Raw genomic sequence first — 22,766 nt, 5'->3', positions numbered from 1 at the left:
GCGTCGAGAGACGAGGATGTCTCGGGAAATATTAAATGACGTCGGGCGGAAAGCGCGAAAAGAAAAGGAAAAAAGAACATTCCTTTTGTCGCGTTGAATTCCAAACGCGGGGATCCTCGACAACGTTCCAATTTTAATTATCACGACGTTCCGTATTGATTTCCACGCCAAGTTTCGAAAAGTTTGCTCGCGAATGGTGCACAAACATGGCGTCTACGTGAAATAAGAAACATCGCTTACGGGATGATCCGATCTGTACTTCGAGACACCATAAATTACGCGATAATCGCGACGCTCGAGAAATCTACAACGAAACCAGACCTTTCGAAGTTACTATTTTCGTTGATATTACTCAATTTACGCTGCTAATATCGATCAGACTTTATGACACTCTGTACTGTCGAAGAACTTAATCAATTCTCATATTTTTACTTGAAAATATATGATTTAATAACCTTCTTCAAATATCCTGATCAGTGAATTTCATCCAGGGACATTCTCTCCTGCTCCCTGCTATAGATTCGATGTATCACTGATGCATATGAAACTCTGCACTGTTAAATGGTGAAATTCTTCTGTATTATTATTTGAAAATATATGATTTCGATAGGGAACCTTTTTCAAATATTCTGATCAGTAAATGTGATTTCCACCCAGGGACATTCTCTCCTGCTCCGTGTTATAGATTCAATGTATCACTCGGAGCTATGATATAAAGATTGCCTCGCAGTGAAATCTTATTCAGACATACATTGTTCTACGTTAGCTTTCAATATTTAAAGGAGAAGAATGTCTAATTTTACTTTGGAGTATCAGTCTAAGAATTCACGTGGACTTTTTAAGATGCATGCAACGAGGGAAAAGGCTATTTATTTTTAATCATCGATACGTTCGTTATTACGATGTTCTTCCATCTTGAAGTTAATTCCATAACTTCATCGCCGCGGAGTATATTCTGGTTTCAAGGCGCGATATTACGACACTGCATTTTCGGACTACATTTTCGTTTCGAAATTTTTTCGCTCCTAAAAGTTTCTTAAAAATTTTCTGCAGACTCCAGGAAAGATGGTAATCGCTTGGAGCAAGGGAGTAAGAACAGTGAGGCACGACCTTCCACTTTAACTCAGCTAGCACTTTCTCTACTCAGAAACAGGAAAGCGGAGAACGCGTTGTTTATACCGATTATTAATATCCATTTCCTACGAATTATTTTAAGAGAACCACCGTTAAAAACATCCTGTACGTAATGGACTAATTAAACGATAAAATAAAAACATAAATACGTATGAACTTAGGAATTGGCCTGACATTTGCAATAAATATTTTATACGGGACGACGCGGTGCTTATACTTGGAATTTATTTTATTACTATATTCTCAAATCTCGTCGTATTGGACTTTAAGAAAAATTTAAGAGAATATACGCGGCTGGAAGACGTAAATATTCGTGGTTCTTCAAAAATTTATTGTCGTGGAGCTATGTATTCATAAATTTTATGCTCATGAAAATATATTATTTGCGGAGTATAAACATTTTTTATTCAAAATAATGGCGAGAATGGAGGATTTTTCATTTATTCGCGGATTTAAAATTAAAATTGAGAAAAAGGTATTAATGTATGAATGTATTTGTTGTCCATTCGCGTGGGATTTTACTTATAACGACCAGTGTTTCGAGAACAGTTTTTAAAAATGTCGTTCCTATAAAAGTGTCCTACGGATTTTCCTTTAAAGAGAAGCGTAAGAACAGAATCGAAAATAAAATAAAAATTAGCTTTTGTTTGCCATTACTGAGCTTTCATTTGGCATTCTTATTGTTCCAATATTCACATTTTTTACAATACGGTGTAAAGGATTCTTTTTCACTTCCAGGTCAGTACTCTACCCTTTATAATATCTAATTAGAGAAGCTACATCCTGCAGAGATGAAAATCCTTTCTTCCTGCTAAGCACCGTGTGTGCCCCGCAGCGCGTTAATACTTACCATGCGCGCTTAGGATTAACCCTAGAAAGAACCACAAGTCGTCACGCGGAGTCAAGCAAATTTTATTCGCGAATAACGAATAAAAATTTTAAATTCGTTCGTCAATCTTTCGTTGATTCGCGAATAAATCTACGAATTTTTATCTGACACTCGTAAGTAAAATTTACCAAACTCTATCGCCATTTCGAGGACCAAGAGAGTTCATCGATCCCTTCCTCCATACTTAAAACGAATAACAACTTTAGACTCGTTCGTGAAACTTTCGTTGATTCGCGAATAAATCTACGAATTTTTATCTGATACTCGTAAGTAAAATTTACCAAACTCTGTCGCCATTTCGAGGACCATTTTTGTATGAGCTGGCAAATTATTAAACGGGAAAATACGGAAAACAATGAAAAGACTCAAGTAGCGCGACTGAATGAACGTTTCCGGTGTTATCGGAAACAAACTTAATTCCGCGTATCGCGAGAATCGGTTTAGCCGTCATTCATCGTTCTTATCTCCGCGGTTTTTCTATTTTTATAAACGCGATGCTCCACGTCGTGATCTCTCATTCCTCGACACCTCCGCGTGGTCGTTCGTTTACCAGTGTCGTCGATGCGTCCGGAAATCGTCGTCACGGCCACTTCTCGCGATACGAAAACCGCGCCACCCCCGCCGCCATATTTCCCTCCCCCCACCGACACCGTTGCCCGGCTGGTTGTGTATTTTCCCGTTCGCTCTAAAGAACTTCCGTTTTAATTTATTCCCGGAAGCCGGTGCATCCGTGACAGCGGGGACCCCGGAGGAGGGACCAGGATCAGAAGGAAAAGTTTTCCCGGCTGTTTCCAAGGATTACCTTCCACTTCCTCGGGCATGGGTTGCTGCGGCTGCTCGGACGAGCCTTCGTCCAAGGTGGAGCCCAGGGTAAGAGTTATTTTTTATGATTCCGCCGGCTGAAATTTCCGCTCAAGTATTTTAATAAAAAACTTCGAGCTTTGCTCTTGTCACGGTGAAGTGAACTGCGAGGTACAAGGAACCTAGCGAGGAAACGGGGACGCGGAACGCGCAGTTTGATGGCCCGTTCCAACCCCCTCTAACTACCCTGATCGCAATTTCCACCTTTTTCCAAAATAAAAACAATAACCCTCAAATTTACCGCGATTTCACTCTTTTGTCTTTTGTTTATTCATCGAGAAGGTACTACAAACGGAGAATAAAGATTTGGAATTGGGAAACTTCGACCCTTTTAATGGATCGTCGTACGGTTTTGTAAGTAGGCGCGTGTAAAAAGTGATCAACAAGAAGTAACGATATTTAATTTCGAACGGTGGACGAGTAATGTATAATGAATCGAAAAATTCTAAAACAAAAATGCAACTGCAGACGAGTGGTAATCGTGGCTTGGACTGTTAACTTCTGGGTCACGGTGGATGTATACAGACTTTGGTGCCCGTAATATCCCATTTGAAACTTTTTATGCGAAGTTTGATCGTTAAACTTGACTTTTTCCGTTTGAGATAAAGCAGGATGTGCTTTTAAGGGGAAGAGAAATAAAATTTTTACTCTCGTGCTATTATAAAAAATAATGAGATATGACGGGCGAGGTACCCGGTCTAAAGTTCTGTGTACAAATGCATTGTCATCGGTACGCGGCGTTTCAGTTTTTATTAAAAGTTTCTTTATTCGAAGCTGAAAGAAGCGCAGTCGTCGCGGGAAAGTCGACCGAAACAGAATTTTTATAATTCCTCCGCGTTAAAGGAACAGATAAAACTACGCACGTTAGCTTCGCGGCCAACGAAAATTATGCAACCGAGTGTATGTACCCGTGCGAGTTTCTAAATTAAAATTCTTTCCCGCCAACTTCTGTTATTAAGTTTCGTAACTTTAATGCAAAAATATTAAGAAGATGGCGCTTCGAAAGGGAAAATTCCAGGTTGCTTGTTAGTGAAACTGTTATTGCCGTTTAGAAAATGTAAATGGATGTTGTTACGGATTAACGTTATACGCGTAGAAGATTCTACGACGTATTTCTACTAAAGTTTTTTAGTTCTTTGCGCAAACTTCTGCCCGTTAACTTTCACTCGTTATATTCGTATCCGACGGGGACTCGATAAAACTGCTGATTTATCGTTTGTTTTTGTAATCGTCGAACTTTATAAAATGTACAATCTGTTATAGACGCGAATCGTACGTTCGTGCAAAATATTGTTGAAACAACGTGTTTCCACTTTATCTTTCAGCAAATTCTTCTTAGAAACATAGATATCATAAATAGGTATCTCGATTGATAACGATTAAGTGCTCCACTAACGGGTTTGTCAACATTCTGTTTTCTTTGATACATCGTTCGGATCGTAATAAACTGATAAATAGATAAATCCATTTTGTTCTTGACATTCGTATACAAACTATAATATTAAACCCAACGGTTTCTGCGAACTAGAATTCCTTTTCGATACGATATCTCGCGAAGCACCGTATTTTCAACGATCACGCCTTAACACTGCGCATATTGCGCCGTTGCGCCAAACAAAGAAATTATGTCATCGAAAGGTGGTCCCGCATAGGGGATTCGCCTCGTTCCGCTATGAATTTTTTGCACCTTCGCTCAGAAAAGAGACTCGTCCTACTTTCCACGATCACTCTTTATAATTTTCAATAACTTTGCCAGCGTCGAAGCAAGCGTTCAACGTAAATTCAATTGTTTCGAGGGTCTTCGTTCGCAAGGAAGCGAATAATTGCTGAGACCAAAGCAAACGGTGCACTTTAAAAAAAAAAATAATGTTTATACGAATCGACTTTGTTGTCGCTCCGTACCGTTTTCGTGGTTGCTATGTTTTCCTCGGCGGAAATGTTAATTGCAAAACTGGCATGCACGATTTTATTCATAGAATAGACACAATCGTTCAAAGCAGAATGGAAACGGAGGCGAAAACCCAAGAATAACATATAACGTTCGCTCTCTTCGTTTAAAGGGCCAACTGTAACTGTCACCGACCCAACTAAAACGTCCAATTAATACTGAAGTTCATTACCGCGCAACGAGCGTCGCAGACTCCGTTAACCCGTCGTTTATCCGCTGAATCTAGCTTCCCATCCCTGTCTCCTCATATAAGCCGATCTCTGGCCACGTGACTACGCTACGGCCAGAAAATATTGGCCGCTCAAGGTCACCGTACCGACCGTAAATTACGTCACGCCCTCGAATTACCACCGTAAAACGAATCGAACGAACGCGTTGATCAAATAATATTAAAAGCCTCGCTGATGGTTTCGCGACGAGATTCAAGTAATTTAGAATTTAATTGCTCCAACTTTCAAGCGTAGAACACCTTCTGACGCTCGTTAAAAATAATCTTCGTAAGAAAAAGGCCTCAGAAACGATGTGGTGACCTTGATCGATCAATTCTTTCGATCACTCGTATAGGAAATTGTGTGCTCGTCGCTTTGCAATATTTCTAAAGTTATTTAAAAGTTCGTAAGCGTCTCAGCAGTTAGCGTGTTAAAGGTCACTGGGCCCAGTGATGAATTTTAGAAGGAAGATGAAAGATGGAGCAGCGAAACCGTATGGTGGAATAAGCTCTCTAGTCACCTTGAGCAGCCAATATTTTCTATCCAGAATGTAAGGAGCTTTACTAACAGGTGCACTGCACCAGAGTTCTGGAGATTTTAGTCGTTCAAAGTTCCTACACCAATCTCGAGATCTCCGCTCGAGATACAGAGAGCTCCTGGAGGTTTGCATTTTCTGTCCCCCGAATGATAAGTTACGGCGAAGATACGATAGATGAAGCCAGAAAGGTCACCGAACGATATGGCGCGGGGTTGGCCATTCGGTGACCTTGAGCGGCCAATATTTCCTGCCCTGGGTAGGGGAATACGGGAGTAGCACGGTTTTTAATTGAATTTTATAACAAAAGATCTCGATCGTACAACGCGCGGAGGCAAAAACACAGACGGGCGTTCAGTTTTTTCAGAATCGAGCTATCGCCGGATACAAAATTTTTCGTGTATTTTAGAAAAATATCCTCGCAATATTTTTATCGAACAAACTTTCAAATCGGTTCCAACAAAAGTTTTTACGTTTTCGACCAACTTTATCGACAGATATTATAACCGTGTCGTCTAGACACAAGGATTCGAGGAGCATATTAGAGCAGTTTAAATGGAAACTGGCTGGTGTATGCGGTCACGTGTGCGGGAACGAATATATTGTTAAGAACGGAGACTGCATGGGGAGGTGGGAGTCGGGGCGAGAGTTGAGCGAATATACCGAGTGGAGGAAGTGTACGGAGAATTTTTAAAAAGAGTTTTAATGAGAGAGCACAGCGCGCGAAACTGTTGCGATATAATTAACATACGCGATACTAAACTGCGTCCAAACCTTTGGCCGCGACGACCCAAAACCGTTTAACGCGGCGTGGGCGGGTTATTATGGATACCCCGCGGGGTATCCGGCTGTCTTCTGACCTTTGACGAACGAAAAATATTAGCCCGAGAGAGACTCGACGGCGATAATGATGTTATCAATACGACACAATGCCGTGCATTTTAATAAGGCGCGTGCGGAGGGGGGTGGAATTTAATTACGGCGGGGACGCTAATGCAAGGTCACCGTCAAAGAATCTAATTAATTTAGGGCTGGTGGCTGGTGCACGGTCTGACTTGTAACAGGGTTACAAGTTCCCCTCTGTCGGTGAAACGGCGCAGATTCGCTAAAAGCATTAGCTCCGCCCGATTTCACCGACTGAAAATTTACTGGCGCCGCGCGCCGCAAAACGATAGATATTCGGCTTTTTCGATTGTATTAACAACGAAACACGAGTGTTTGCGCGAAAACTTGCGACGTTTCGGGGCTTAAGTCGACGACCCTCGCCTCCTCCCTTTCGAACGGGATTACATATTTTTATTTTTTCTCCTCGTTTTATTTTTATTTATTTTTTTTTTTTTTTTTAATAATCAGAGGAACGTATTCGGTTGCACGGACGAAAAGTTTTAAATCGTTAACACACGAGACTGGAGGTTTCGAGCGCGGCTATGTGAAAGGTTCGTTGATTTTCGATAAAGAGTTTTTTTAATTATACGGCGCGTTTCAGCTTTCCAATAGCACGCGGCAATTTCGATTTCGGAACGAGTCGTCCGTTTATTGAAAAGTATAAAGACCGCGGCCGCGCGCGACGAATCACCGGTATAGCGGAATATGAAATAAACGAATTATCCGCGAATTTGAAATGAGAATTTTTTTTAAACGGAACGAACTGTATTTCAAAGAGTTTTATTGAACGTAACCTTGTTACCTCGTATTTCTGGAATTATCGGAGACGGGGGTGTACGAGTCTTTTTCAATCGTGGTTTTTTTTTGTGGACGATGAAACGATACAAATTCTTATTAAGTGGCTTTCGGAAAAAGCCATAAAAATCTAATAAAATCTAATAAAGTATCTTTTGTTGCTTTTAACAGAGCCAGGATAAAAGCTATACCAAACGTAAATGTAACGAGATGGCTGGCGCTGCTTCTCAAAAACGCACCGGTGGATGTTTCTCTTTTGATGTTTCGGATAATGATGGTGGAAAACTTTTCACTGGAATTTTTTAACGCCAGTAAAATAGAGCAAAGACTGTGTATTCCATTATGTAATAATTACTACCCTTTGTCGTTTGTCCTCTATCGGATCACAGATTGAGAGACACTGTCTTAGAGTATTGGAGTAGAATCTAAACATCTTGAAAGTTCCTTTAACCCTTCGAGCACCATCTTCGTTCAATCGTTTAATTAAAATATACTTCTACAGATTAAAAATTAACAGATTTTCACGGTTGCTATGAGTACTTCTAATCGACCGAATTAATCTTAAATTTCTGTAATTTTTCTCATCGAGAATTTCCTTATTGTATCATTTTTTTTCCTTCCGCATGTTTCTAAATTCGTAAAAGTAATAATTTTTAATCGTTCTACCTCCGATCTCTGCACATCTCCCGCGTCAAAGAAAAGTCTACCTTGATACTTGGGTTCCCCGTTAAAAGAGAAAAGTTTAATTCGATCCTGGTTGGTTGGAAATGTGGAAAATTATCCACGCGTTTAAGGACTGTGTCGAGCAAGTTTTAATCAGCGTAACGATCGACGATTACAATTAAATCGGATAATCCTCGATCGTAATGATTGACCATTGCATCAGCCGTGATTCTCTGATTAAATTACACGTTATTATTTTATGTTATCAACTCGGAAACTTCGACAATTTATTTTTTTTTACTCGCTTAAAAGACTCCGCTATGCAAAAATTATTCCTATAGATTTATTGTGAAATTGAAAAATAATAAAGTCTTTTATTCGTTCATCAACGTTGTTTGAATACATTTGTTTCCAGTTAAAATATTATTCGTTATATGGACAGAAACGAGCCCCATTCTGGCCTACTTCGCACTGGAAAAAATTCTGTGATTTTATTCTACGGATTTTAAAGCTTAAAGTAAATCTTCTGAGACATATTCTTGAATATTAACAATTTTCGAATGTGTAAAAACGATATTTTCCATCGTTTTCAATCAACATCACTGAAGAATATTCATTAATTTAATCAGTGATGATAGCCAGCAACTAATGATTCATGAGAATCGTTAATGGTCCACATTTATCTCTAAACGTCGTAACTGAATGACATTTACAATATCTGCGTTATATATTTGCATTATTATGTGTTAAAACACATTGTATAACATATGTAACAAATATGAATCAATTTGTACAATATTGTATCAATACAGTAGACTTTTATTTAATATTTTAGTTTGTTCTAACCTTCTTCAATTCGATACATCGTACGACAATTATATATACACGAGTTTTAAACGTTAATTAATCGATCAAAGTCAGTCGATTAATGCTGAACTCTGACTAGTTTTTAATTCACGCGGAAACGATGTCAGTAAATATGTATGTGAGATACAGCATTTGAACGAATCGATGCGTTTTCTATATTTTGCAACAAAATGGCGAATCTTCCTCAGGCACTATCGTTTCCAATGACCTTTAGTAGAGCGCGCAGCGGTCGGTGGAGATTAAATGCTCATGTACCGCAGAATGAAAGTGAGTAAAAGAATCGCCATCCAATTTATTCTAATACCGATCAATTACGCGTATCTGCCTGTAAAAAATAGTTTCACGGAAGGATTAAAGTTACACCGTATTTCACGAAGACCGAAAAATCTAGCGAGACTAAATGTCCGAATGTAACCTTACAGGTTAGGCAGGAGCAATTTGTCTCGCTGTGCAATAAATTTGGTATAGCGCCCCGGTATAGAAACTTTCTATCGTTCGACCTTTCTTTAAAAATCGAGAAGCGCAAGAATTTTCTCTAAAACAATTCAAAAAAAAAAAACAGTATTAAAACAAGCTAACGAAATCCTGCTAATATTAATAGATTAAAATATTCTTGAAATCCAGTACACTCTTGACAAACTGCTTTGAGAAAAAGAGCAACAGTTGATAAAGCTCTTGGGAACACATCGTTATTAGCTGAACGAGTGAAACGACTAATAGTCTTAACAAAGAAAGTCACAAAGCTTTTGTTCGATCAAATTTTACGATAATATCACAGTTAGGTACCGATAAATTTCCCTCGAAAAATGGTGGTTCGGGTAACGTTTCCTTTTTTATTCGTTCTCGTGGAACGCAGCGACAAAATTTGGCTGTTAAAAACTCTGTCTGTGCGACTTTATCGCGGAAAAAGGCGAAGGGTGACACGCTGATACAGCGACTGGTGCGTTCTCGCCGCGACGATTTTCCATGTTTGTACGGTTTCAGACGCCGGAAAACGAGGGCATGCCGACGAGACACTCGGAGCAGATTTTCGTCACCGATCGATCCTGCACCGACATTCTGGCTCTGATCGTTCTGATCGCTCTCGTCGCCGGTTTCGTACGTCTACACTTCGTCCTATTCTATATGCATCTTTCGCGATCAACCTGTTGTTACGAGAAAATGTTTTCCTCTTCTGCTTCCGGCGCAGGGTTTTCTGGTGAACAACGCGGTGCAGAAAGGAGACATCTACCGCGTTATAAATGGCTACGATAACTGCGCAAACGTTTGCGGTCGTGTCAACAAGGCTAACGCTGCTGTCACCGCGCTTGGTTGCCAGGCCATGGACTACACGAAAGAGAAGTAAACCAGAAATCATCTAAAACGTGTCCCAATAAAGCCCCGTGCCCCCCGTCCGAGCAACGCGGGACTCCCACGAGGTTTGGTAATGCTACGAAGGTCGAAACGAAAAGCTTGTTCCGGGAATTCTTTGACAGAACCTCGAAAACTTGCGGTTATGAATGTCAAATACCCAATATCGACGACACATCGATTTTACAAAATGCAGAGATAGTAGCAAGAAAGAAACGGGGAGGAACGTATACGTAGGAATAGGCAAACGATCGAGTACTTGTGAGAGAGTTAAGAGCGTAGCCGTCTGGTGGCGAGCGCGATAACTGTCGCCGCAAGTCCTCTAGTTCTACGAACTTAATTCGTTACGAAGCTTTCTACACAAAACGTAATTTTTGCGAACGATAGATACACTAGAAATAAATGTCTATACGTCTGGAGTTTCAATGAAATAGGAATTAAAATTATACAAGTGTCAGTATTGTAGGAATTTTTGCAAGAAGTTACATTTCGTAAAACACGTATTTTCGTTGGAATCGGAGGAACGTCGTTATTAAGACGGCCAAGGCAATCCAAACGCCCCGAATGTAAAATAAATTACAATGATTATTTTCTCGTTATCGGAGAAACGTGAGATCTAGCGTAGCGATAGATAAAGGTAAATTCGTTCGTCGTTAACGTCGCGTTTCTTCTATGAATATTTTCAATTTATTTAATTGCCCGGTCGTGTTTTGCTGTATTAATTGTCTGGCTGTCGAATAGAAATACAATAAAAGAAACGTTTCCAGCGCCGATGCAGACAGCGAATACTTTCTTCGAGTGCAAACCAGTGTTCGGAATACTTAATGGTCACGGTCCCGGTTTAGATCAATGCTTTCTCTTTCATAAATAATCAGTTGTTATGGGCCGCGTTAATACATCGACTATCCAGACGATTTTATGCAGGGTGTTCTGCCAACCCTGGGAAAAATTTTAATGGGGGATTCTAGAGGCCAAAATAAGACGAAAATCAAGAATATTAATTTTTGATGGAGGCTTCGCTAAAAAGATATTAACAATTAAATTCAAAAATTTCGAATCGTTCTAAAAAAATTATTTTCAATTGCGGGGGCCAATTACAATCATTTTTGGTGAATAGACATACCCCCGAAATCCTGCGCATTTTCGAGAAAAAAATTCAGTAAGGGCGGAACTTTGAACGTTAATAACTTTTTAACAAAGCCTCCATCAACAAATTGGTATTCTTGATTTTCGCCTTATTTTGGCCTCTAGAATCCCCCGTTAATATTTTTTCCAGGGGTAGCCGAACACCCTGTATAAATCTCCCCGGCTAGACGCTCTCAGGTTCTTTTGTCGTTTTATTTTCGATATAATACGATATTTGATGTTTCCATAACGTAGAACGTCAATCGAGTGAAATTTAAATTGTTAGTTATGTCTGTCTAAATTAAGCTCTGTCGACTTGATAAACAATCCTAAATTATTTTTGTTCGCGCGGAATACTATAGTATTTATTTTTCTATACGAATTTATCACTAATCTGTAAATAAAAATGAATTTTATTTGTCGATAAAAGTCAGCGAACGTACACCCGCTATTAACGATCATAGAATAAATCTCAATCGAGATAAATACAACGGAGACGAATAAATCACCAATATCGAAATAAAAAGACACTGTCTACTAATTAGTCGAAACGAAAATACTAACAAATTCTCGAGGATATAAAATATCGTTGCGATATTTTTCGTCGACTTCCGGGCGCGTTGCGTTCGAATTTTCGGTTAAGTTTCTCTTTTTCCTTCGCCGTTTGAAACGTGTCGGTAAAAAGTTTCGCGTCCAACTTTTGGCGAGTATCCTGCTACACGGCAAAAATATTCGCTGAATAAATTTGTTAGCGCGCTAATCCTTTGCGGTCGATGCTGGAGATATAATTTACGCGGCGGAGTTTTCCGGGGGTCAACGTTAGAAATTAGATTGCAGTGCCCTCTGGTTTCCGCGAACCAGACGCGCGGGCTTCTCGACGTCGCGATTATACCAGTTTGTTCAAACCGTTCGCTAATCAATTCCCTCTGAAAATTAGTCTCGAGGCTCGATGGTTAATTCACTCTAAACGCGTCAGTGTTTTACCTGTTCCCTTTCGTACCCTTAGATTCAACTTTTCCAGCTAAATAAAACTATTCGTTAAGTAAATTCGTTTGGCCCGCTAGCTCCGCGCAGATTGGCCAGAATTCTCCTGAAAATATAGCTCCTTTAACAAGATTAAAACTATGCGTTTAACAGACTCTAGTTCGTAACTCTTTTTTTAATAAGCGAAAGTATGAACTTCTCAATGGACGAGGAAACTTCGTAGCTTCGTCTAATTTCCACTCTTTTTCATTAAGGTCTTCTAGTAATTTGTGTAAGTTTTAGTTAATAAAATTACGCCTTGCGTTAGTTTTGCCCCTCCTTTCTGGATTAATCGTTTCGATAAAAAGGATATTTCGCCCGAAAATATTCGATATTAACGAAATATAATTATTCGCAATGTTTTGTCTAAACACAGCCAGCAGGAGGCAAATAATTTTATTTCGCTTCGCGTTTCCGCCATCGCCGTTAATACATGGCCGCGTTCCTTCAATATTCATAAGTCAGATTGAATTAAAAAATCCTCTCTGTATATTCTACCTTATTTCCAATATTTACTCAATTTCCAATCTTAAACAAACTTCTATTTTACCGTTTCGGCACGCTAAATTTTCATCTCAGTGGAAACTAAGTCTACGAGAGAACCATAGTCGTCGAAGGTACGATCGAGTAATTTTTATGGTAATTTTTATAGTAATTTTTATGATTCCAGTTTTCTGCGTCACCTCAAGATCAAGGTCGTCGACGAGACGTATTTCCGGTTCCGATGTTTCGTTCGCGGGTCAAAAATGCGCCGCCATTGCGTACGGAACGGTAGTGCAACGGCGTAAACGCATTAATAACGAAATTACCAGCGATAACAGTCCCGTAAATTCGAAATACTTTACGCTGCGTTATTACGATAAACGAATGAAACGAGCGCGCGACAATGAAAGCAGTCGATGATTAATACGTCGTTAAGCAGGTCGCGGCAACGATACCGAAACGAAAGGATGCAAATTGCACCGGTACGCGGCCCGGACTCGATTAAAACTCGAATCTCGGTGGAAAACTTACGCCGTGCGCGAGAAATAATGCGCGTAATTGCCGTTAATGTTCCATATAAATTCTCGAGCTCGGACGGCGAGCACTTTTCCAGAGGATTTCCCAATTCCGGCCGACACTTTCCGCGGCCACGGGTTCATTAACACCGCACTCATTAATAATTCATTTCCCCAGGTATCTGCTGATGACCCTGGACGTGAAGAACGGAGTGAAGAATCGCACATGCGTGTCCAACTGCACCGATCAGTTAGTATCGCGCGATCCGCGAGTTTTCGTTAAACGACGCTAAACGATGATCCGACACAGTGGCATCGTTGTTGGTTGGAAAATTACAGCTAATCGACAGTTGCCTGGCGGTAACTTGGTTCAATCTACCAGATAGTAACCAACTGTTATTGTTCGATAACTGTTCGACTGTGTCGAGCCGTTTAGAGAAGTTCGTGCGACAGAACTATGGCAGGAAAATCAATTGGCCGCTCAAGGCCACTGAAGAGTTATCCCCACCACTCTGGGTCTCTTTGCTCCGCCCACGAGCGCGTTTGAGGAAGACTGAAAACTTGACCTCGAACGACCAATTGATCGACTATAATTCCTTGTAATATAATACAATTAGATTCGTTGATGGACCAGAAGTCCGAGACGTATATTTTTTGACAATTTTTTAGATCTTCCAGTGTGAATCCGAGTTATTGTATACGCAGTTTTGGATGTACGAATTGAGTCAGATGTTTTTTAAAAATGTTTTCACGCCTGAAGAAGACCTAGCGATCTAAATAGTTCGAGATTATTTTATTTTTTTTTTTTTTAAACGTATAATTTTTGAAACTATTTATTCCACGTGGTGTTTTGTTCTTATTCTACAGCGTGATATTCCTAAATCGCTGCTTGCAAATGGATATGACTAAATCGACGAGCTCCGTGATCAAGAATCTCGGTTTGGACAATTTCTACAAGGTCTGTAGCTACGTTTTCAGTAAAAGTCGAATTCAAGTACGTATTGTGACTGTATTGGACTTAGATGTTTTGTGTTTAGCCTAGTTAGTGTGATGATCAGTTGCTGGCGATGACAAAGGGTGGCAATCCTTAAGGGACACCTTATATTCGGTATCTCAAAATAAGCGTTGATCGAAGTAACGCTCGAACTACCGATTTCGCAAAATGATAGAAATCGCAGAATAAAAAATTAATTTTTTTCTGTACTATTGCTTTGTGCAATCGGTGGTTTGGGCGTCGGTACCATCGGACTCTTAACTTGGGACGCCCTGTATGCTTCTTCTATCTTTTTAATCTTTCAAATTAAATATTTCACACTATCAGTCGAGGGATAAACGCGCTACGGCGCCCTTGAAAACTATTCGAGACGAAGATTTTATCGTCGTTGCGTTTTAATTTGGACGAAGTGGCCTTCCTATTGTTCGCATGACAAATGACGGTCATTCATTCCGCATAAAAGGACAAAGAAAAATGGAATTTAAACGAGTGGAGGTAGTTGAGTAATTGTATCAATACGTATTCACCTAAATTACCCTGTCTATTATATTCGATACGGTTCCATAGAGACGATATTAATATCAATATGACCTATATTATAATAAAATTTGTTCATATTTCGACCAACATTACCTATTAATTGTCCCCAACTGGTAGTGTGGGATTTATTTACTGTCGATCAATGAAGTAGACATCGCACATTATGCTACTCATCCAACTAAATGTGTGGCTGCACTTTCGATAATGCTAAATTAACTTGTCACGCATTTACGAACTGCAAATGTTACTGTAAAAATCTTTCTCGCACTCTAAGTTCAAAACGATGGTCGATGCTTGCGTTACAAAACAATCTTAATGAATCGAATCGAGCAGTTTACTGTAAACTTGGAACGTTTACAACTTTGGAATTTTCGTTCGATAAAGTTCAGACGATTCTTTTTTCTATACATTTATTTCTAAAATATCTTTAATAATTCATGAACTACTCTAAAAGGTATCCGCGGTTTTCTACCATAAAATATGTAAACATTTTTTAAGATCTCAAGAAATTCAAGGAAGCATTGTAATATTTTTAAAAATCCTATCGAACGTTCCAAAGGCGACTCGAATTCTGCTGTTCTAAATTTCCAGTAAAACGTTTCGATCGCGAACCAACAAGAATTACATATTTCGCGAACGCGATACGTAGATCGTATTGATCTTGCCCAGTTCTGACGATGGTTAATTTCACCCGTGTAATTCGCAACCGAGCAATAACAATTCTGAATATTTCAGGAGGCTTCGAGGGATTTGACCGTGGCCTGGGTAGAGCTGGTCTACCTACTGCTCATAGCGTTAGGTATGCGTTTCCGACACGACCGCTATCGACGATCGACATTCTTATCATTTTTCGTAAATGACTTTCAGCTATCTCGCTCGCTATCTTAATTGCCTTCCGGTATATAGTGCAGTGGGTCATTTACATTGTCTTAATCGGCGCTATTCTCGCCTGTATCGGTGGCTCGGCGTACCTCTGGTAAGCTTATCCCTTTGTACGTAGATACCATCGCGAGAGATCCATTGGCACGATTTATCTAGACACGATAGAACGCGTGACCGACAATGTTGCTAAAGTGCTCTTCCGTCTTTGGAGGCTGCGTTCCGAGTCGTTGTCTTGGAATCGTGAAAACATTATGTTTCCTTCAGGTTCGCGTGGTACAAGGAAAAGAAGGGGGTGGAGGCGCACGAGATACCCGAGGAGGATTCGAGCCAAGAGGCCTACTTCATTTATGCGATAATCTTGTCTACTGTTACCGTAAGAAACATCTGAATCCCTACAAACCCATTACCTTATCGTCATTTTTTTTCTTTTTTTTTTTTAGCATCAGAGACAGGCACAATTCTTATAACGATATAAATTTCAAAACGATTTGAATTTGAATTACGGAATGAAATATTACCGACGACCGATCGGATGAACGTCGTAAATAAATACATACGTTGCATCTCTAGTTTATCGTTCGAATAAAATTTTGCCCCGCCCTGATATTTCATCACAGCGACACGCCGCCATTTTGTGCCCCTTACACGCGTGCATAAGTACGATTTGCATTATTGAAAAATCAATCGACAATGTTGTTTACCGAAGATAGAAAGTCCGAGGTCGAGAATTAATTTAATGCTTGCTGGAACGGCGACGATTATGACTAATTATTATTATAAAGCGAGCAGAGAACCTAATCTTAAACTTCCGTGATTTAAATACAGTCAAGCTCGGTTATAACGAGCACCATTACTTGCTATATCAGTGATAAGTTAAACATGCCCCTCAGCTACTTTTTGTTTTTAATAATGTGATAACAGGGTATAATCGGAGGACGAAAGAAACATTAGAGAGGGAACCATAACGTGCTTGCATAACTGAAATTATTTGTATTAATATGCTTGCACAAGCACTTAATATTAAACACAATTCATTAATAATTGAACGGATTGGAGGATTTTAATGTTTTAATGAATGTGAGGTCTACTTGTATACCTCGTCTGTGAACAAATATTGCGTAAAGTTCTCTTCCCTTAACGCGTTGTCCGTCAAACACAAAACGAATATGGTTCCTGCTGGGCCCTAATTCTTGGTTCGCCGCAGAACACAGTGCCCAGCGTATAACTTGCCGATAACAATTTGTTCGTCTTGACAACAGAGTTGCAACTGTTTCGGTACAAATGTTCGACTACAAAGTTCCCTTCGAGGGAGGAGCTACAATCTTCGAGTTACAAAGATTTCGTACAAAGTTTTTCGAGAGAGGTTTAACGAACGGAAATTCGACGTTCACCCTCGTACGAAAGTTAACAATTTCCCAATCTTGAGGACTGAGGATATTTTTTATTTTAACGGGACTAGCGAAGTCACTTTGCGTTTATGTGTCTGAAAAGTCGATCAACAATTATTGAGGTGACCTGTAAATTTGTTCAAAGTCCTCCCGTTTGATTATTAGACATTTGTTTCGCTACAAAGTGTTCTTGCAAATTACTTTTTAACGAAGACGCGGCCAAGATGGCGGCGAACGCGTTAGTGGGAGCGGAAGTAGTGGACTTCGGGGGGATATCTTTTCGAGAATACGTTGACAGTGGTTCTTGGTTTTCTCTTAGAGAACTGAAAATCGGGGCTTAAGCTTATCTGTCTAAGGATGGGGGGTGGGGGAGAGGTAATGTTTGCCCGTATCAGGGGAAGTGGCCCTATTCGCGGCGGCTCTATCGAGAAAGACTCTACCTCGATGCAGCAGCGTCGCTACTAGGTGTAATTTTCAGGTCATCACGCTTCTGATTGTCTTGGTAATGAGGAAAAGAATCGCCCTCGTAATGCAGCTGTTCCGCGAGGCGGGAAAGGCCGTTTACGCCATGCCGGTGTTGCTTCTGCAGCCTATATACGTAAATATTCCGATAGAATCGCACACGGTTACTCCCACTCCTCCATTACAATTACGATTCGCTATAAGTGAAAAGAATCTTTGTTTCTATTTGCGAAGGAATTCATAAGAAACAAGTTCCTTTATAATCTATAGTGAATCACAATTATAGTGTACGGACATTAGTACGAGTGACTGTGGATACTGTAGGGAAAAAGGAAGATCAGTCCCGGGGGTCGAAGGAAGCGCGAAATTATTGTATTAAAAATTTCCAAATCGAGCAATTTTATTCGCGAAGTAAGCAGCAGAATGTTTCTCTTTTTTTGGTAAAGGGTTCCTGGTTGGTTAACGATTAAAAGCTCGTAGCAGAACGAGCAGTAGTTCCTTTGAAATCTCGTTGGATGCAACAGACCTCATCGACTAGAATGTCTAACCAAGCACGACTTCTAGTAATTCCGTCTATGGCTGATCTTTCTTTCTCCCGCGAGTAGGCGCGTCGCGGTCTACCGAAAACGATGAAATCGTGTTTCAGACCTACTTGCTCATCGGTTTCACCGTGTGCGCGTGGGTTTACTGCATGCTCTTGATAGAGAGCGCCGGGAACATCTATAAGAATAGGAAAGACCATATCCACTTCAAGAAAGACGTACTGCTGATCGTAAGTTAATGGATTGCTCGACGCTAGTGTCGCGCTGGCGGACGTAAAGCGTATCGTAATATTTTTCAGGCAACCAGATGGTACAATCTGTTCTTCTTTTTCGTCACCTGCGAGTTCCTCCTGGGTTGTCAGCATATTGTCGTCGCCTGCGCCGTGGCGCGTTGGTTCTTCACCAGGTGACATTTTGATCAATATCATAGTTTGCAGGTGGATTGCTTTCTGCGGTACTCGTGGGAAATTTCCATGTCCACTTTTCGTTCGTAGATACCCGGCGTTTCGGTGTTTCCGTCCGACGGTGCTTCGAGTATTCGACGACGATAATATTTCCCGATTAAAGTCGAGGCAAACTCGAGTATCGCGTCGTTCGATCCACGTAAAGTACGATTTTTTTCCCCCCGAAAATGCACATTTCGAAAGATCCTTTTTTCAATTTAAATATTTCAAGCGACGCGTTCTCGAACGATGCTGGCGAGGGTAAGATCGAGACGTCCTTGAACAGCCATTTGATTCTGTTACGTCTCTAGTACACTAGTCCACCGATTACCCGGACAAGACTGGGGACAAGTTAGTAGCAGTAATCGACAATTAACGTACCCGTTCGATTACCCGTACGAAACTGTTAACCAGGATGAGAATCCAATTTCAGTTTACACGCACGGATAATCGACGTTTTGCTATAACACGGTCCCCGTGATCGGCACTCAAAGACAAAACACCAATATCCCGGCCAAGAGTGAATCCTCCGTAATTGCAGAAAGCAATCCAAGGTCAGGTAAATTACGAATCTCGATTAAGCAAATGCCTTCCCTCCCGCGCGCAGAGACAAGAAGAGGCTCTCCCTGGCTGTAACGCGCGGCTTCGGTTATCTCGTGCGATATCACTTAGGCACAGTCGCGTTCGGCGCACTGGTTATTGGTATAGTTCGGCTCATAAGAGCGATAATTTCCTTCGTCCAAAATCGCCTGAAGCGCTACGATAACGACCTTGTGAAGGGAATATTGTGGTGCAGTCAGTGTTGCCTCTGGTGTTTCGAGTGCGCTCTGAAATTCCTCACCAGGAACGCTTACATCGAAACAGGTGAGATATTGGTCTCTCGACATTTTTTTATCCAACCCAGAGCAGGATGTACTTAATAAAAATGAAAAATATCCGGGGATGTGTTGTCTTTAAACCGTTAATTTCAAAGCTGTAAACAAAGTAGCTTCTTCGCCGCTTCCACAGGTGTTACTAAAAAGTAATTAGCTTCGTTGAAGCGTTTTCTCTCGGGTCTTTTTCCCCGGGTCTATTCGACCGCGAGCCTTAATTACTCGTGGACGTCGGTTTCAGCAATATACGGATGCAACTTCTGCAGTGGCGGACGGAAAGCATTCCAGGCGTTGACGAACAATATTTTAAGAGTCGCCGCCATCAACAGCGTCGGGGACTTCGTCCTATTTCTAGGAAAGGTTCTGGTCGTTACATTAACGGTCGTCGCCGGGATCTATCTGGTGCAGGTACGTGGCCAACGAGCGTCTTATCCATCAGCGATATTCTCTGTTCTAATTGCGCTGCGTGTTTAGAAAAAGGAGGGACTCCATCATCCGTGGGTACCGATTGCACTCGCCGGAGTGTTCGCTTTCTTGGTGGCGCATTGCTTCATCTCAATCTACGAGGCAAGTGGGCTAACGCGAATTAAACTAAGGGGCCACAACTAGTGTTTGCATATTCAAATTTACAGTCTACTAATTAAAAACATATTAGTCTTTCGGTATCACGTAAATCGCATACGAAATATTGCAAACAGGGGAGATATCTGGATCTTGTGTAACTTTCCAAACCTCAAGGTTAACGGTTATCAGTAAAACGAACGTTTTCCGCGTTACAGATGGTCATAGACACCATATTCATTTGCTTCTGCGAAGACTATGCGAAGAACGACGGCGTGGGAAGGCCGTACTTCATGAGCCGTGGATTAATGGTAATTGAATCGTCTTTACCTGGGTGTTCCTACGCCCCCCGGTGAAAGGATCGCGGTAAAATGGTGGGCCTTGTTTCAGGAATTCGTCGAGAACAGCAAAAAGGCTCTGCAGAATCTGGATCACCAGATGTAATGACGATCTATCGGTATTCGGTGGAAGCCATTGCAGCACTCGAGATAGGCGAGGAAGACTTTTCAGGTTGTACCTTTGGAAACCTCGAGAGAAGTAATTACTGCGATGCGAAATCTTCGATAGAACCTGATAAACGAACGTCGTAGTTACTTACGTGGTACTGACGCTTCTTTCCGCCGCGAACTTTTAAAAAACATCATCGCGTACACGTGCAGCGCCACGTGGAGGAAGGTTGCCATAAGATATGGACAATTTCGTTCTGTGACCTCTTCTCTTATCGTTTCCCCAAACAGGAAACAAAAAAAGGAACCGGAAGGCAAACGAAATCGAGAACTGGGGAACAAAGGAAAAAGTTAAGTTTGACAGAATTAGAGATACACTGTGTTCGTGTGCGTGTGACTGTGATGTACAGGGTAATCTAAAAGAGAAAAGAATATTTTTGGATCATACAGTATGGAGACGATCGATTCTCTTAAACCCTTCTCGTACCATTTGGCTCAACGCGCGGTAAACAGACCAGACTGATGCTAAACGGCTTTGTAATGAGAGGAACTAAAACTCAATCATGATCGTGATTTGTTGTTCGCGAGTCTGGCTTATGATATCCATGTTTGGACCAAAATCTTCATCGGACTCGTTAAAGTACGGGAAGGGGTTAATATATATGCAATTTCTTGTTTTTGAAATATATATACTTACAGAAGTAAAAACCTGCTTAAACGTAAGATTAACGTACAAGTTTTACATTGGTTTTCGATCACATTATCGAGCAGTACTTTTGTAAATACACTATTGTTAGATATCGCTTTTTCAAGTTATGAATTTCGCGCATGCCCAGGAGCGAGCTACTTTGTTAGGTTAGCCGAGCCAATCGCGACGGCCATTTTAAATATTTGCCTCGCGAATTCGATCATCTGCGTCTACGTAGCACGGGTTGTTTAGAGCCGTAGAACGATTAGACAAGACCCCGATAATCTAAACTTAGTCGACCTTTAACTTTATACAAATAGCAAAGGTGGCTGCAACGATAAAATATTTAGACATAATTGTAAATTAATTTCTACGAGCGTACACGTTTTCGACCCTTCGTTGGGTCCTCCACGGATGCATTAATAATCTACTTAAGAATTCTTATTAAGCCTGTGTGCAAGATTTACTTTGTGTTGATTATTAAACATATATCAAGATAAAGTTGAAGTATTAGTTAACGTTATTAATGATTCAAATCAATCGATGCATTCTAAAACGTTAACGCTCGTACGGATTAATTTGCAATTAAATGTAATTTTCGTACGATAAAATTGTCTGCGACTTATGGTACCGTTCCTATGCAGTTCCGTGCGTGTATTCGAATGGCAGCGGTAAATTTTTTCATTACGGAAAGTCGAACAGTGTTATGTTTATCGTTGCCTTCGCGTAACGGTTACCTCAGGCCTTTCGTTATCGACGAAGGACAGGTTTAGGAGACCGGGCGATTAGGTAGTGCCTGCAGCTTTCGAGCGGCTATAATTCTACGCGTACAAATTGTTAACATTCCGTTTACTACGAAGTTCCACGATCATCGAGATACGTCACGTACTTTTTATTTTCTCTGTTTTTTCTATAAGCGTTTGGTGACGTATTTCAACTAGATAAAACGTTTCTACACATTTGCTCGTGTTCGATATCGCGCGTTCATCGAGCAACACGATATCTCGTTTGTATCATAATTACGAAAGAAAAATAAAAAATACTCGGATAGTCTAGGCGACGGACGAAGTTTTAAATACGCGACAGTTCGCGACGCGAAGTTACGGGGACGGGCAGGGTTTCGTTGCCAAGAGTCGTTTGAAAACCTGCCAGGGAAGATGGTCGCCGGATTGATCACAGGCGATACCGCGGGCAGCGCGAGATTCGCATGACGATAAACGCGCGACTATCCGAGTAATTGCAGTTACATCGATCGTCATGTGTACATATTTCTTCACGCGAAACCGCCCATAAACGATACATTTCCGTCGCGTACGTCACGCATTTTTATAATCAATCGTCCACAACGAACAAGTACAACGCCGTTTTCAAACGCGGAAGCAACAAACCAGACCGCGGTTGCAACTTTAAAGTTACTCTACCCTGAAATATAGTATTATAATTTTAATAAAAATCGTTGCGAAATAAATCCATTGTGTACGTTCTTGGTTATCAACGCATTAAAATATTCAACGATTCTTTAATGTATTTGTGATTCTACGAATAGTTGAACCGTCGAAGCGTTCTGATCTCGAGATTCTCGTCCCCGCTACTTACCCCCACGGCGTTCAGGCCACTCCCACGCGATCCGTAACGGGGGAAACGGCCTTGAGCGGCCAGTCGATTC

The 22,766-nt window shown here is 40.8% G+C and overlaps 1 protein-coding gene across 3 annotated transcripts in view; it reads left to right on the top strand.

Moving 5' to 3' along the window:
- LOC143351626 (choline transporter-like protein 1) overlaps positions 1 to 22,549 on the top strand; it is a 67,350-nt gene extending 44,801 nt beyond the window's left edge. For 2 of the 3 annotated variants that reach the window (XM_076783397.1, XM_076783398.1), the window contains exons 2-17: positions 2,743 to 2,893; positions 9,771 to 9,884; positions 9,976 to 10,127; positions 13,461 to 13,532; positions 14,150 to 14,276; positions 15,552 to 15,615; positions 15,684 to 15,792; positions 15,963 to 16,071; positions 17,565 to 17,684; positions 18,195 to 18,320; positions 18,390 to 18,496; positions 19,141 to 19,397; positions 19,647 to 19,813; positions 19,880 to 19,972; positions 20,185 to 20,277; positions 20,357 to 22,549. In XM_076783397.1, the coding sequence (XP_076639512.1) occupies positions 2,843 to 2,893; positions 9,771 to 9,884; positions 9,976 to 10,127; positions 13,461 to 13,532; positions 14,150 to 14,276; positions 15,552 to 15,615; positions 15,684 to 15,792; positions 15,963 to 16,071; positions 17,565 to 17,684; positions 18,195 to 18,320; positions 18,390 to 18,496; positions 19,141 to 19,397; positions 19,647 to 19,813; positions 19,880 to 19,972; positions 20,185 to 20,277; positions 20,357 to 20,410 (1,815 nt within the window). In that variant the 5' untranslated portion in view covers positions 2,743 to 2,842 and the 3' untranslated portion in view covers positions 20,411 to 22,549. The remainder of the gene's footprint in view (positions 1 to 2,742; positions 2,894 to 9,770; positions 9,885 to 9,975; positions 10,128 to 13,460; positions 13,533 to 14,149; positions 14,277 to 15,551; positions 15,616 to 15,683; positions 15,793 to 15,962; positions 16,072 to 17,564; positions 17,685 to 18,194; positions 18,321 to 18,389; positions 18,497 to 19,140; positions 19,398 to 19,646; positions 19,814 to 19,879; positions 19,973 to 20,184; positions 20,278 to 20,356) is intronic. The other variant, XM_076783399.1, reaches the window with a different exon arrangement.
- The last annotated feature ends 217 nt before the right edge of the window (positions 22,550 to 22,766 follow it).

The sequence above is a fragment of the Colletes latitarsis genome, chromosome 2 (assembly GCF_051014445.1).
Source record: "Colletes latitarsis isolate SP2378_abdomen chromosome 2, iyColLati1, whole genome shotgun sequence".
NCBI classification, from domain to species: Eukaryota; Metazoa; Arthropoda; class Insecta; order Hymenoptera; family Colletidae; genus Colletes; species Colletes latitarsis.
Note: the sequence above shows the minus strand (reverse complement) of the source record. Positions and strands in the feature narration are given on the sequence as shown.